Here is a 17319-nt window from a genome sequence, read left to right as displayed (position 1 = left end):
GGAGAATTGGTACAGTGCAAACCATTTAAAATGGCAAGTGCTGTGATGTAGATATTATCACTCCATCTGTGGAAGTCGATACTGTAATATCAGAGGGATTTGTTAACTTGTTCAAAGCCACACAGTGAGTAGAGATCTCCAACAGATGTAGGTCTGTCACTAATACCCATCACCAGCCGCTACTCAATGATACAGATGGACCAGGAAGCAGCTCCGCTTCCGAGAGGAAAGCACTGAGCACAAGAGTCATGAAACAGCATGGCACGGCTCTTGTGGGTACAGCACTAGCAAAATCAGAATCCGTGGAGCCAGAGAGGCAAGGAAGGCTCCCTCAGTTCTTAGCTGGCGGTTCAGGGCCAGCCTCTCAAAGAGCTGGCAACTTGACATTAAGGCTTTGCAGACCACCAGTTGAGTATTTCTGCTAAGTTCTTATTTCTACTCAACACATGAAGAAACTCAATAAAATTGTCCGTAATTCCAGGAGACTGTAAAGGTTGCAGAAGACATGTCCAGGTTGAATGAGAACTTTGGACCATGGCAGCATTCCTATTTGCTTTTGCCGACAACGGTGATAAAATTAAAAGGGAAAAAGTGGATGGTTGGAAGATTGTAGTCCTTTAAGCCAGGGAAACTGTAAAGGAAGAAGCTATTCCCTTGCCTTCTCTTCTTGTGGCTTCTTGAGGGAGTTTCCACTGACCACAGCTGGGCAAAGTAGCACCAGCCAGCAAACAAGAAAAAGAAGTAAAGGCCCAGCAGACCCTTGAAAAGCACTGCAGACAATGAAACAGGAAGTTGCAGGAAAACTGCATTCAAATGACCCTGGCATGGGTCAGCAGCTTTCAGTCCCAATCCTTGACCTGATTAGAGCAATGCTTTCTTCCCGCACTGCCCCCACTCCAAATATCCTTTGAGGGCAGTGCATGGAACCGTGAGCACTGCTGCTGAGGAGGAGCTGCTTCTTGCCCCCAAGACATGTCCACTTAGCAGCATGTCTCTAGAATAAATATTTAAGCCCGTGTTGTGCTTCCGATTAGTGTCAGGGTGAGTCAGCACAGAGAACTTTCTGCATATCTGATCAACAATAAACAAGCACTGAACAAACCCAGCAATGTTTGCAAAGATTTTTTACAAGCTTGGGCCTGAGCATCCTCCTTGTTATTAGGAAAACTGTAAGTTCGGCAAATTTAAGGAATAAATTTATCCCATGGTATATATGCAAGCAAATTTATTTTCTGTATGAAAACTAGATCCTGTTCTGATTTCTCCCTTTCCATCAAGGGAAAAAGAAAGAAATGTATTCTGCTAATCTGGCCCCAGCCCCAGCAAAACTATCACCAAAGACAGCGTCTGTGTTCCATGCTTCCCCCCCATCCACCCTGCAAAAGACCCTGCTGGGAACTACTGTAGGGGACCCTCCAATCCATGTCTCCTGCCTGTGCTCCTAGGAATTGCTGGACTTCAGTGTATTAATAATCAGTCCAGGACCAGCAGATGGGATGGCATTCTTCAGCTGCACAGGCCTCTCTGAAATTAAACTCCATTGTTGTCAGCAGAAACCTTTCTTCTCCCTTGCCCCATCTGATTCCTTCTCTAAAGAGCCTGCCCTGGATTCTGCTCCACCAGGAACTCTGGCACCCATGAACTCCAATGGATTCCATTGTTGGAACCACTTTCCTAGCCCATGCTCTCTGCCCTTCCTCCCTGTGATATACGAAGTCACACAATTGCAGATGCTGCCCCACATGCCGTCCTTCCCATGGTGTCCCAGCACTGGGATTTGCACATTTATTAATTTTAAGGTATGAATGAATTTACAGCGTTCATGATCCCTAGAAGACCTGCACGGCACAGCCAGTAAGCAATTGTGTGGGTCTGTTTTGGAGCTCCAATCACATTAGCAGGCCTGGGTACAAAACATAAATACAATCAATTGTAGTTTCTGTAGTGAACAATGTTTTGGTTTTTCTAAGGAAGTCATTTACCTCACCAGTCATTAATTAGTCTCAGACATTGCAGACTGTGAGGTCAGTCATTTCTCCCAAATTGTTATTTCTATGAAGTTTATTAAAAGGCTTGGATGTTAACAAAAATTCCCACAGCTTCAAGAGTTAGCTGTAAAGACTGAATGGGACAGACAGATTGGGCTAATCTCCAGGTCCCTCCCACTCTTCTTGCAGCTCCTCCTGGATCTAGGAATCTGGTGGGCCCCGTTGTAAAAGGAAGAGCAGAAGGTCTGCACAAAGTCAGCTCCCAGAGAAGGCCACTCACTTTGCCAGCACACAAGCTCGTTTTACTGAATCAGCTCATTTTAGCGTCCACAGCTATCTGAGCTTTCCTGCACAAAACAAGACGGAAGAGTGCTTTAGTCAGAGGAGAAAATGAATTTCTTCCCTCCTAGGATCTTACTGCCCTACACTCACTCCTTAAGGCCAGAGTCTCAGAGTGTGAAATGTAGGAAAAGGGTGGCGTTGATTTAAACAAACTGGATACACTCTCACAGACAAAACACAAAGTGTACCATTTATTCACTTATTTACTCGGGAAATATTTATTTAGTGCTTATTATGTGCCAAGTTAGGCATTGTGGACATAGTAGTGGATAAAAACAATTCCAGTCTTTGCTTTTATAGAGTTTATTATCTGATGAAATAGTGACAAAGCAATCAGACATATATATAATTACAAAATTATAAGCTATGGTAAGTCCTCTGAAGAACAGTAGTTTATACTAGTATCTAATGGATACAGAGCTGTATCCAGGATCAGATTACTGGGGTTTTGGTGGTAGAGTTCATATTGAATTTGGAGAATGACATAAAGCAAGGGTAAGGAAAACCACCAGAGTTCTGTCTTAGAAAATGGCATAAAGTTGGCCAATAGATAGTTAACTACACTTGGTTCTGCCTGCTGCAAGTTAGGTATCTTAAAACCAGATGTACCAATCATAACAAATAATACTCTATGGAATGTGCTCTGAAATATGTGTAGAAGCAAAATGTCCTTATCCCATGAGTGGATGAAAGAGACTGCCCATCATTAACACAGAAAATCCTCCCAAAGGGAATGTTAGGTAAATAAAGATTGGTTGCTTATTATAGAGAATGAGGAAGGGCAATTAGAGGAAAGAAAAATAAGTTGCTGGGGGTTAGGGAAGGTTCCTCGTAGCTCTGGAAATATTCAGTTGTTTAATATTTTTCAAAGAATCTCTGCATCAACTGGGGACTTTGTGAAAAAAACTATAGGTCTTTAGATTTTGAGAAAGTAGACTCTAATATACAACTTTGACTGGTCCACGGAGGAGTTCACATCAAATATATTAAAGAGCTCTCGTAACTTGGCAAAGTCATTTCACATCTGCTGCCTCTCCTAGTCCCTCAATCTGATGAGGTATGCAAAACTAATCCCACCACTAACACATTGCATTTATTTAGTTCTTTATGGATTTCAAGCGTGCTTTCCCATCTGTTTTCTCTTTGAAATCTACCCAAAAGTTTTCATGGAAATAGTATTAGCCTTGGTTCAATTTTTGTTTTTGTTTTGTTTTATTTGTTTTGTTTTCAGCAAATCTGATTAAGCATGAATCCAACAGTGGGTGATAGAATAGTCGAATATGCTTGTGTGAACTGTGGTCCTTGCCAGAGAATAGTAGTAGTAGTAATAGTGATGGCAAAAGCAGAAGTAACAGCTATTGGTCAAATACCTTAGACATTCTGATGCTATGGTTGTGCAAGCCCATTTTCTGGTGCTTTGCACATGCTGGCTGGTGGCCCAAGAGTCGTCAATTATCAATTGATCAGTCACCTTCATCTAGTTCTGTCAGTTTTTCTCGGTTTCACTCTCTCTTCCTCACTTTCAAATCCAATATGAGTTTTATCAACTAACTCCCATTGATTACACAAAATAGTTCCACAATCATGTCTTTCTCGTTTAACCATCATACATCCTATTTTTCTTTCTTTTCTTTTCTTTTCTTTCCTTTCCTTTTCTTTTCTTTCTTTTCTTTCTTTCTTTCTTTCTTTCTTTTCTTTTCTTTCTTTCTTTGTTTCTTTCTTTCGAAGCAAGATAGGCACATTGAGCTTCCATCTACTGGTTCACTTCCCAAATGTTTGGGACCAGGGCCAAGAGCTGGAACTCAATCCAGATCTCTCCCATGGGAGACAGGAACTTAGTTATTCAAACTATGACCTGCCTTTCAGGATCTGCTTTAGTAGTAATCTGGAATCAGGAGTCAGAGTTGGGCATTAACCCAGATACTCTGATATGGGACACAAGCCATCTTACTGGATCTCAGCTGGCTGGCTGAATATCCATGTTGCACAGCCCTTTGAAGTCAGTATTTTTCTTATTCCATTTTACAGAGATTGGCAGCTTAATAATATGGCCACATGGCCAGTTAATGATAAGGCTGGAATCTGGACATAAATCCAGAGCCTACCTCTACCTTGGCTGCCTCCAGAGCTAAAGTTCTTGATAACAATAGCTCAGTTTAGGATTTCCCTACCTGTATGGTATCATTAAATTTTCCCAACACAACAGCTTTATGGTAGTTTTTTCAGGTAGCATTGCTTCACTTTTACAGAGGAAAAAACAGACTTTTAGAGTTCTTAGGAAATCTGCCCAAGGCCACACTGGTCACCAGTGAGTTGACCCATGCAATTGAATTTCTGGATTCCAAGTTATTACTCAGCTTATTAAACTGTTTCCCAAAATCAAGATTCAGAAAAGTTGAACTCATTAGGGAGCACAGGTCATGTAAAGACAGGCCCAGCGCCAAGACCTTCCTCACATGGGATTATGAAGTGTGTGTTGGTCTTAGCTTGTCTCATTTATGGACCAGTGATACCTTCACCTCCAAGTCTTGCACTTCCGACAACCCCAATCCAGCACGAGTCTCTGCCACTCTGCCTAGTGATTTCCCTTCTGTAGTTCCCCATGGCAGTATCTGTGCCTTTTCCATGGCTGCTCCCACCAATGTGGAGGAAGGGATGCTCTGCCTGCCCGCCTACAGCCAGTCTGCAATCCCTAAGCTGATCTGCTGTCTGCTGCCGTTCAGACAGACTGATTACTGTATAGTCTGGCTTGCTGGTAATCATGGGAACCCCCCAAATCCACCCAGAGCTATTGTGACTTCCTACCTTTTGAAACCAGACATTTCAATGAATAGAAGCCACAGTTGCAGAAAAATCTTAACCCATCCCCCCCGCCCCCCAATAAATTTTACTCTATTGGCTGTCAGGCATCCCTTCCAGATGTTTCAAGTTAAGATTGGGAAAGTTGTGTTTTTTCTGGATTGAATCACATCATTTGGCTGACTTTTGTTGGCCCTTCATACACTCCTTAAATTTATCAAGTAATTGCAGACACTTTGAAGGAATAATGCAGCATGTGGTTATTATGACGGATGCTGTTAGTGTGCCTTTGTGGTCAAGGATTCATGGTTGTTCCTTGACTGATCCCTAGTTAAGTGGTAGACGAGGTTCAGAAATGTCAGTTCAAACTCTAGAATTTACATGGCTGAAAATGTCATCTATGTGCTGTGAGTAATGGAGAGAGGATAGATCCATTAACTCCATTTTTGTCTTTGAACTGTTTTGAAATTTTTGCTTGTAGAAGATAAAATGATTTATCAACTCTCAAGCGCCAGGGAAAACATAAAAAATAAAAAAAAAAAAAAATAAATAAACTTCATGTGGCTCCCATGAGACTATTTGATAAGGATCTCTCCCAGGGTTAATTTTCTTCACTTGTGACCTGTTTGGACATGAGACATGTTGAAGGGATGGTTTTCTTCCTCAATGACGGCAGCCCCTGGCTGAAGTGACCGGGAGGAAGGAAGAGCTACTTAGCTAGTAACCTAGGGGAGAGAGGACAGTCGTCACTCTTCAGGCAGGGCTGTGGTGTGAATCGAGCACCAAAATCCCAGCAAGCCTCAGGCCAGGGATGTGTTGATACCTGCAAAAGAAACCAAAAGACTGCGTAGAACACAGGGAAAGAGAGGGTAGAGAAGCCAGCAAAGAAACACTAGGCCCAAAATATATCCTTGAGGCCTCTGATGCCAAATCTAAATGGCAGTGAAAAGACAGCCACACCTGTAATCCGGATGGAGAAGGGGAGGGCTGGAGGAAGTGGTAAGTCAGAGACCCGGTGAAAAAAGGAAAGGACTGAAGGGACAAACTGCTTCCAACTGCAGAATATGGAGGAAGCTGTAAGCAAATAGAAGAAGCAAACATGAAAATGTCACAAAATTATACAGAGTGAAGGGAAAGTCACTGAAAAAGCTAAAGTCAAGGATTACCCAAGAAAGTAATGTGGTTTTTGTGACTTTCAGGTATATGGAGTTGCCTATACATGGTTGTCAGGGATCTGGTTTGAACAGGTTCAAATGTTTTATCATCTGTGCATTAGATAAAGATGTTAAGCATTTGCTCATTTCCTTTTCCAATGCTTCTCCGTAAGGATGTCCAGCTTTCCCTCCAGAATGGGTAAATATTATCTCTTCTGAGAAACAAGTGTGCTTTCATTTCACAGATTTCATTCCACAGACTAAAAAACCCTTAAATATTGTCAATCCTTTCCACTTGCTACTGGAAACCCCAGAATCAAATCCACCCATATTCCCTCACAGGGTATTTTTTCCTTTGCTATTCTTTCTCCTTGCATTGTCTTACTCTGATTTTCTCTTTAATTCATTCCCCCATCCTGGTAATTCATCGTTTCATCTATTCGACTATTTTATCTGGGGTACATATTACCAAGCTGGAACACAGGAGCTTATGTAAAGAAATATGTCAATGTAAATTCATGGATACTTCCAATACTAAAGATGGACTCTTTTTTCCTCTTTACAGACTCTAGATTGTATGATGTACCACTAGTTTCTTTAGCAAATACCCCTGTCATAGGTAGATAAATGGTCTTCTTCAGTACTGTGAGCCATCTCAACTTCTAAATTAATAAAAGAAGGCCCAAATCAAGCTGCTACCTTGGGATGATAAGTTAAGTCACCTATACATGACTCATTTGCAGGGATTCAGGGGCACAGCAAGCAACCTTCATAGTCTTTCCCCACAACATTTTCCCAGGGGCATTCTAACAAAAAAGGAACCCCAAGTAACATGCACAACACATATGGAGAGTCTGTATCCTCTCTCCAACTGTGCCTATTAGCACTCTACTTCCACTTTTCAGAGCTCCACTTGTTCCAGCTAAGGAGGTCTGTCTTTTCCTACTTTCTCACTTGTACTCATGCCAATCCCCACCTGAACCCTAACCCTCTTTGACCCATTCCCCCCATTTGAGATGCAACCTCATCTCCCACCTCTTCATGGAAGCCCTTTGCAGTACACCTGCCCCAGCAAGCTGCCCCAAGGACTCCAGGGCTCATATCTGCTCCTTTACCCCCATCCTTATCACATAGGACTGACCATTGTCATCTATCATTTTATCTATCGTTTGCTGCAATTCTAAATTAAGCCTCTGTGAAACTACAGACTGGCATATCTTGGGGCTAATAAATATATACCAAAGAACACCTGATGTCCATGAAATTGCCTGTTTCTATACTGATGAAATTATAACTCCTTAAGAAGGACTATAACATTGTAACAATATGGTGAATACCAGTCGGGAGGTGAGAATTGGGGGAGTGGGGAATCCCAGACTCTGCAGAATTGTACCATAAAATTCAATATTTAAAATAAAAATAAAAATGGAGAAATTGCCTGTTTTTAATTTTCAGTAGCTAAAAGCGAAAAAGCAAAACTCTTAACAAAATAAGCTGTGCACTGACTTTCTTACTCCCTCTCCTTCTAGATTTTGAAGAAGTCCTGCATTGAAATTCTCGCAGCAGAGCCATCAACCATATGTGCAGGAGGTAATCTGCCATTAAATGCTAATAGAGTTTCATAGAATTGATGATCTTTTAGGTTCAAGTTGCATGTTTACTTCTTTGGAAGAAGGGTCGGGGAGGTAGGAGGTGTTGGGATGGGGGAATAGAAACTGCTAAGTAACAGGATCTCAATGCTAAGGCTTTGCTAGATTCTTGTGAAGTGAGCAACCTTAATTGCATGTCACTTGGGACCATCTCTAGGCTTTGTGCGCTTTCAGTAGAATAAATGTGTGGAATATTTAGATTAATTACATCCTTATACTGTGTGTGTGACTAGAATACATTTTTATAGATCCTTAATTTAAAGAGAGGAGTCCCTTAATTGCACAATTATCCATTCATAAAGAAACACTGATTCTTCATTTAGCAATCCTACTAGATCTATTCCAACCTTGTACTGTACCAAAAAGTTTAACAATCATTGCAGTTTCTGTTAATTCATATACATGATTCTGTTCCACTCCTATAATCTTCTTGATGAAAAAAATTTTACTTCTCTCCACTTCCCACTGTGAAGCAGAGTACCTGACCTTTGTAGGTGGTGAGTAAATGTTGACTAAACGTCTTGACTCAAACAGTTAAAGAGTAATGCCACTTTTGTTTATTTGATCATTATTATCTCCTTTATTCTAACCATAAGAGGTTAATGCCATTTTGAGCTACGCAGTTAAAATGAAGCATAATTAGAAAGTTAAGCAGAACGAGACCAAAATAAAAATACTGGCTAATGGAAATTGCCTTCCTAAGTGAACCTGGACTCAGACTGAACTAAAATCTCCCTTAAATCCCACTAAGTTGTTTGAGATAATAAAACAACCACATATATCAATCAAATGAATATGACACAGAAATATCAGAGCCCACAAGACCCGAGACTAGAAAATTTATAGATTTATAAATTTATAGATTTATAGTTGAATGTTAAATGAAAAAGAAATGAATTAAAACTAAGTAAAATTGCATTTGGGTTTCTCAGTGAAATGGCAGGGGGTGGCCGTGACTTAACTTACTGTGCCTTAATACTGGCCCCAAGATGTTTCTTTTCAAGATGAAAGAGGATACAAGGAAAAATGGCAGAAAATGCATTGGTAAATTTAAGCAAGTTACAGCAATTCAACTGGTGAATTGTTCCAATGGCTGTTTCTTTGGTACAGCCAATCAATTAGGCAAATCTCTGATAAATCCAATCTAAGCTATCTAATCCAATCCAATCTTCAGCTAGTTTTAAAATATCAGGTTTATATGCAAATTTTATGTCTTACTTTTTTTAACAATACTTTTTGTATCACAGTAAACTAGCCTATTTATTTCCTTTGTTTCATATAATGAAAAAAGTAATACAAGACACAATGATGGAAGCTAGCTCTAGGTTTTGGGAAAAGGCAAACTCTACCCCCACCCTTAATTAGAATCAGAAGGTTTAAAACATGCTGATGACAGAGTAAAAGTATTAAGAAGAAAATGAAGCATCCAAAAGAAATTTATACATCAGAAATTCTCCTGTGGATTTTCATGAAATACTATTGGGAACGATTCCCTGGAGTGAATGTAACTTTCATTATGCGTGGGATTCCATTTTGCTGTCCATGTCCTTGAGGGCATTAGAATCATGATGTTAACATCATCATATCTAGGTGAGAAAAGTGTACCTATATAAAGATATATAAATCCCCATCAAAAGATTGGGAAGGGTATTGGAATCCATCAGGGCATCTGCAAAATGGTTCACGGTGTGTGCAGAGGGAAAAAGTAAACTAGAATATAATCAGTTGTTCACAGTTCTGAAATGTGGAACCAAGCACCAGCTCTTAGCTCGCTCCCCTTGTGCTCTGTGAATTATTTCCCTTCCTCAACCTGCCAGAGAATATCCTACTGTGAATCCCTGCCCAACCTGTCCTGGCAAGTGGATCTCCTGAGATTTTGATCTCAGCTGGCTCTCACTGTCTGCTCAACAGCAGCAGTGGTTCTGACAGCACACTGAGCTGAGAGAGGCAGCAAAACCACACACCCTGTAGACAGTAAAATCCAAATCCAACTGTAGCCTTTGCATAATGTGCTGAAAATAACCAGGTGAAATTTAAGGAGAAAAACACAAAGTATTGGATTGGAGTTCAAACAACCAGTCTCACCTGCAAGCAGGTTTAAGGAAGCCTTAATAGAACATGTAGGACCAGGGACAGATGCAAGAAAACGCAAAGATAATGACAAGAACAAGTATTTGATGTACCAGTTAAGTCACCACTTGAGACACCTGCATCCCACGTCAGACAACTTGGGTTCCAGCTCCTGCTCTGCTTCCAAACCAGCTCGCTACTAATGCATATCCTGGGGGGAGGGGGTGGGAGCAGACACACAATCTTAATGTACATCAGTACACCCAGTTTTCAGGTCAAAGAGCCCATAGTCCTATGAGTCCATGATCAGATAGTATCCCCACATGTTTAGAGTGGCATTGACAAAAGCATATCCATGGAAAAGGCATTGAATCTGAAAAAAAAATTAGCATTCACTCATATTCGTCTCCCTCTCTATCCCCACTCCTGCCTTCCTTGCTCTTTTCCCTTTTTTGTCCTATCATTTTTTCTTCCTTATTTCCTTCTAGAGAGTGTCTTCTATGTGCCATGCATCATGATAAGGCATGAGTACAGAAATGAGAGGCTCTATGAAACTCCCAGTTTATCCTGAGAGATGGTCATGTGTTCCAATAAATTTTAAAACCATGCACCAAGGACTGCAGCAGAGGGCTGCTCAAAGAGCAGCAAGGGCAAAAAATGGGAAAAGACTGAAGGAAGCAGAAATGCACACAAGAATTGACATGCCCACAGGAGCATCTTCTAATATGTGAAGGATTAGAAGGATCATACAGAAAGAAATGACTAAGCTTATTACGCATGGTTTCAGGAGACCACTATGAAGAAGTTGGGGAGAATTTTAGGTGAACACATATGACCTTCATCACAATGCTCTTTAAAAATGGAATGTGTGATCTGACGTCTCCACCCTAGAATTACATGAGCAATGGCAGAATGAACATGTACTACCTAGAGAACAATCTCCTTTAGGTCTCCTTTACAACTTTATGTTTCTAAAAACTTCATTTAGTTTGGGCACTAATGACAGATTTTTTTTTAACAACTAAACAAACAAGTTCTCCTGGGACTATTTTGTATTTTGATGAGAAATCTCAATGGAGAAACAGCAGAAAAATTGAATTGGCTCTGGTTAAAAACAATCACAGTCAATGTCTTAGATGAAACCATCTGGGGAGGGGAAGAACTCATCCACTTTCAGAAGTTATGAATTGCCAGTCTATAATCCCTAGCTAGTTTTTTGAAAATGTATTCACAGTGCATTTTTTAAAGTTAAGTTTGTTGCTGGTGTTGAAAATCTGAGTTCATGTAAAAATTAACATTTTCATCTTGTCTTAAAAAGAAAGCTGAATATTGTTGGAGACCAAATGGCCTGCCTTTAAAATAACTATATACTCTTTCCAGTTCAAAATCCTGTCCACTATCCTCCTTTCATTCCAATATCCATTCCAAGTATATGACTGACATGTAGATTGATACTTATGTCATATTTACAGTCCCTGCTCTAAAGCATGCAGGAAGTCACTTGCCATGTGAAGAGCCCACTTAGCACTTTAACATTACCTGCAATTAATAAATCTGCTTCCCTTCCAGTACAGGCACTTCAGGTCCCTAATTAAATATGTTTGCAAGCTGAGCTCTGTGTAATTAGGAAGACTGATCCATTGTTAGACCTTGATCCTGCCTAATTTAGCTCCTCTTCCAGAAAATACACCCTTAAGCCTAAGCACAGTCTTCCTTTAGTACCACTCCATCAGCCACAAGCTCGTAGTTCACAATGTTCTATGCAGTCAAGTACTCCAGGAAGGAACTGATTGGAATCACATGTTCTACATGGGAAGTTCTTTTGAACCAGAAATGGAAGTTATAATCAGTTCATCACTGAAACAGTTATATGTTATTCCTATTGTGCTTGGAAGATAGTTTAAGCTTCATACTCATCATTTGGAAATTAGATGACTACGCAGACAAATTCAAGTAACATCAGTGATTTCATTTTTAATGATTTTTCAGAGTGCTCATGCCTAGCCATGAAGCACCTCTTTTGAGTAGACAATTTGAACATCTGTCAGGCCTCCCTTTCATTTTAAGCTGTTTCTGCTTGGAGGAAGCACTATCAAACCCTGATGGGAGAGCATAAAATAATACAATTACTTTGGGAAGTAATTTTGACAGTTTTTGAAAATTAGACATATACCTACTATGTACCATGTGACCTGGTATTTTCATCCCTACATATTTATCTATGATTTTTTAAAAAAAGGGAAAAATCTGTATCCAAACAGTCTTATTCAGATGTTTGTAACAGCTCTGTTTTTAATAGCCAAAAACTGTAAACAACTCAACTGTTCATCAGAAAACAAGTGAATAAACAAACTATTGTTTATTGCATACAATGAATATTGCAACAATAAAAATGAGCTAAGTAAATATCAAATAATTATGAATAAGTCTTAAAATAATTATGCTGAGTGAAGAAGCCAGATCCAAAAAAAGGTCACTAGATAATATATGAATCCATTTATATGAAATTCTAGGAACTAAAAAATAATATATTAGGGTAGTTTATGAAAATGAAATTGAAAGGTATATTTTAATGTGAAACTATTTTTGGTGTGAAATCCATGCATCACATTTTCATAATGTTTTCTGAAGATTCTTTGTATGCATGGATTTAAAAAATGTGTATACTACCCATTCCCTGGAGTATGCATGACTTCCATTAAGCTCATCAGTTAGAGAGCAGATTAGTGATAGCAAGGCAAGAGTGGAAGAGGCCAGAGGAGAGAAGGCAGAAAGCCTAAGGAACAGTTGTGGCTCCTGGATGTGTTCACAATCTTGACTGTGGTATTATCTCATGATTTTTTACTTGATATGCAAGTCATTTCCTGTCAGTTATGCCTCACTAAAGTGGATAGAAATGAAAAGCCATGAATGTTTAAGAACCTATACATCACTCTCTACCAGCTTTAGATAGTGCATGCCACATCAACATCTAATAGGACAGAAAAGCAATGACTTCACAGGACCAAATATCACTAGTGATAATTTGGTACAAAAGTCTCGAATGAACAGAGCAAGTGACGAATACCTAGACGTTTCATTGTCGCACACAGTAATAGGCAATACTTATGGAGTTCTTCTCCTAAAGTATGCATTCCATATTTGTAAAAAAGGAAAAGAAAGAAAAAAGGAGGAAACAGAGTGGAATCAGTTTATTAAGCCACTTCTTGACAGTTTTCCATTTTTTAAAATTAAGCTATAATTCACTTACCATGAAATTCATCCTTTAAGAAAATACAATTTGTTCATTTGTTGTGTGGCACAAAGCTGTACAACCATAAAAGCTATCTAATTCCAGAATATTTTCATCACCCTAAAAGAAATCCTAGCCCTATGCAGCCCTGCCTCCAGCAATGGCAGGCATGATTCTCTGTGAATTTGTTAATCTGAAAATTTCACACAAATAAAAACATGCAACAAGGGTCCTTTTGTATCTTGCTTCACATAGCATCATGTCTTCAAAATTCATCCATGCCATAAATATGTTAGAACTTGATTTCTTTCTCTGGCTAAATAATATTCCATTCTATAGAAACGCTATATTCATCAATGGATTGATTTGGATTGTTTGCACTAGTTGGTGATAATGAACAGTGCTACTAAGGATATTCTCAAACAAATTTTGTGTGGAAGGATGTTTTCAGTTTCCTTGGGCATATGTGTAGAAGCAGAATTTTTGTTCACAGCTTAACTGTGGTTAACTATTTGAGGAACGGCCAATTTATTTTACAAAGAGCATGCATCCTTTTGCATTACCACCACCATGGATTCCAAGTCGTTACCAACAACTGCTATTGCCCATTTGGGTGGATATGCAGTGTTATCACACTGTGGGTTTAATTAACATTTCCCTAGTGAGCAATGACCCTGAGCACGTTGTCACTGAAAATAAACAGCATAAAGTCAAGCTAGTACCCAGCTACTGGCCACCTTGTCCTTCCCCTTTAGTCACAAAGATTTGCTATTTATTCTGAGACCTACTCTGCTCAGGGCTGGACATTCAGAAGAAATGGAAATGCTGACCTCCTTCAGGAACCTGGAATTATAATGGAGAACACAAGTGACAAACTGTACTGAGTACATGTCCTGAAGATACCTGAGAAGACATCTGTATTTGAAAATTATCCTAAGACTATTGTCAGCCGAGAACTCTCTCCTAAAGATTGCTGTTTTAGGCACTTCTCACAGAGCTGTGAGCTAGCATGTGTTTTGCTTAAAAACAGCACGTTTAGGCTTTGTGAATCAGAAGTCTGTCGGCATGTCCTGGGTCTGGTGTGTCCCATTTCCCCTTGCTAACAGAGTCATCAGCAGCACTTGCTTACATAACTTCTATGTGTGAAGAACTGACGTTCCAGTCTGCTGCTGCGTCAGATGTTTAGACTTTGCTGGAAACCAAATTTGTGCTCTAGCCCAGACGGGGCGGGAGCTTGCCTCATCCTGATGTCCTTCCCTGAGCGTCATATCCTCCATCTTCTTCCTGGGCCTAGAGGGATCACATGACTTTGTTTTGGTCAGGGCCATATCATGGATTCCTGCTGTCTTTCCTCCTAAATTCCCTGAGGTTGGGCCAAGCAGATATGTGGGCAGCCTCTTTTACAGAGGATTCAGCAGCTGAGCTGGTAAAGCTAGAACACGATGTTAGAGAAGGCACTTTGGCCTGCAGCCCACATTTCCAGAGTCTTCTCTCCCTCTGCTAATCCTTAAGGAAACAAGAGAAAGAAGCCCAGCAATGAGGCAAAAACATTTGGAATCAGCATAACCATCAAGCAGTCCATCTCTGGATATCTGACATTCAAAATAAGCTTCTGTGGACTTAATTGAGCAGATACAGTATGATTCTTCCACAATGCTTGACACTTAATAAAATGTTGGTTGAGCTGACTGAGTCATCTCTCACATGCCTGGAGATGTTTAAATAAAACTACCAAATCTGCTTTTCTAAACTTAGCAATTGTGTACAGACATTAACATGCAACTATATAAATCCCTAAATATTTGTGGAACTTAATGATCCTGAAAAACCACATGCCCCTGCCCTTAATTAATACAGCTCAGAACAAAAGCAATGAACCCTTGAATAGAGTCCCAATTTTGCTGCTTACTAATTAATTACATGACTATAGACAAGTTATTAGAATGTTAAAATCTGAGTTTCTTTTTTGTGAAGGTCCCTTATATTCCAAAAAGGCATTCCGTTCTCATTTGTAATTCTGGTAGCATTGGTTGGTCCTCTGAGTTCTTTTATTTAGATTTTGGTTTCTTGCTCCATATCGAGGTCAGCTCCACTTTTCTGAAAAAAAGATGAACAAACCTACCTAAAATAAAAACAAAATAAGCTCAACACAAGGAAAAACAACAACAACACAGCCCCAATTTCTGAGTTACTCATCTGTCACAAGACAATGAGTGTCTGTTTCAGCAGATGGTTAGGAGTAGGATGGCTGGGTCCTCAGGCATGGCATGTGGTGCCTGACAGACTTTGGTCCCAGCTCTCATCCTGACAGTTACTAGCTGTGTGATCCTGGACTTCACTCAGATCAGTGCGTTGCTCTGACTCCCCTGAACTGTGCTGAGGTTTCAATACCATCAGACATGGATAAAACTGAGCACTAGGCCTAGCACACAATGAGGGAGCAAGTAACATCCCTTATTATTGTCTTGGCAACATGACCCCTTCAATACTTCCCCAGGAATTAAGGTGACAAGCACTGAATATTTATTAAACTTACAGAGAGTTCCAAATGCTAGTTCTCTGATCCCTGTCTTCCTCCAACATCTACCACGCATTTGAAAAGCAATTTATAGCCCAAGATCCACTTCTGTAAATACTACATTTTTTCCCTCTGACTTTTAGTCTAGTTCTCTTTGTAAATACCACACAGTATTATTCTAAGCTCCAGTTTTTATACACAAAAGCACAGTAAAAATAAAAGAAAGTAGATTATTGACCATTAGAGAATATCAGACATTTCTAAACATTTAGCTAATTGATTGGGTTTTGGTTTTTTTGGGGGGAGGGGATGGTGTTTTTGTTTTGTTTTGTTTTGTTTTGTTTTGTTTTGTTTTGCCTTAAATAGGACTATGATAAAGGGTAAACTTTATTCTGCTTTCTTTTTACTTTGCAAGAATTGTGTTCATATATATGAAAGTGCTTTAACATCCACATTAAAAATAAGGCTAAAATATAAGTTTATTTTGGTGTAAGAAACTGAAATTCATGCATATGAGATGGCATTACAAAGTTCATGGGGCTGGTGTGGTTTCAAAAGAGCAGGGTAAAGCCACTGCCCTTCATACCAGCTTCCCAAAAGGGCATTGACTCAAGTCCTTACTGCTCCACTTAGTACCCAATTGCCTGCTGGTATGCTTGGAAAAACAATGGATCATGGTCCAAGACCTCGAAGTGCTGCACCCATGTTGGGGATCTGGAGGAAGCTTCTGGCTCCTGGCTTTGAACCAGTTCAATTCTAGCACTGCAGCCATTTTGGGGGTGGACCACCACTATCTCTCTCAGTAACTCTCTTTCTGCAACTCTTTCATATTTATTTTCATGTAAGTTAATCTCTTTTAAAGGATTATGATTATTTTTTAAAAATTCATGGAAAATGGATTCCAAAGATTTTTGCATCACAATAAGCTTACTCTTTGAGTTCAGTTTTCCTCAAACTCTGTAAAGTGTCCTCGTATTAACTGAGTACACATTGGACCAATGTGAAATGAATAGGCAGGCATGTAAGCTATGCTGCGTCTTCAATTTAGAGAGAAAGAAGACTGTACTGAAGGGCAATATCTCGTCAGACAGGTACTACCTGATAACTGGTCATTGCTGAGCAATAATTTGTGACCTTCTTAAGTACAATTGCTGCTACACAAACCTATGCCCTACAGTGTTGGGAATGAGGGATCAGGGTCAAGTGACTCCCATCCTAAAGGAATGTTTTTCTAGTTGGGAATGAAAAGACCAAAGAACAACACCAGCCAGTGCATGATTGTATATTACAATGTTGAGGACAGGCTGTGAATAAGGCCGTAGTTTTCAGAAAAATGTAGGCACCATGAGCTTGAAAGAAATCCTTCCAAAGGAGACCAATCTGTGAAACAGAAGGGAAAGGAGTTGAGTGGGCTGAAGAGAAAGTGAAGAACTAGCAGCCCCCTCTGGTAGCAGAGGATGCTGCTTTGAAAACTGCCTGCACTTGAAAACAAGGTGAGCTTGGTATGCACTTAGATGCAATGAGGAGAGCATCCCAGGCAGGAGCAGCAGCAAGGACCAGGGCAAGA

The 17319-nt window shown here is 39.9% G+C and overlaps 1 protein-coding gene across 1 annotated transcript in view; it reads left to right on the top strand.

Moving 5' to 3' along the window:
• The window catches only part of ANTXR1 (ANTXR cell adhesion molecule 1), a 194004-nt gene that overhangs the window by 56249 nt on the left and 120436 nt on the right, over positions 1–17319 (top strand). The window contains exon 9 of the mRNA XM_040994030.1: positions 7813–7873. Coding sequence (XP_040849964.1) covers positions 7813–7873 — 61 coding nt within the window. The remainder of the gene's footprint in view (positions 1–7812; positions 7874–17319) is intronic.

Source organism: Ochotona curzoniae, unplaced genomic scaffold (genome assembly GCF_017591425.1).
Source record: "Ochotona curzoniae isolate NIBS_2020 unplaced genomic scaffold, NIBS_Ocur_1.0 contig_883, whole genome shotgun sequence".
In the NCBI taxonomy this organism is placed as follows: domain Eukaryota; kingdom Metazoa; phylum Chordata; class Mammalia; order Lagomorpha; family Ochotonidae; genus Ochotona; species Ochotona curzoniae.
Note: the sequence above shows the minus strand (reverse complement) of the source record. Positions and strands in the feature narration are given on the sequence as shown.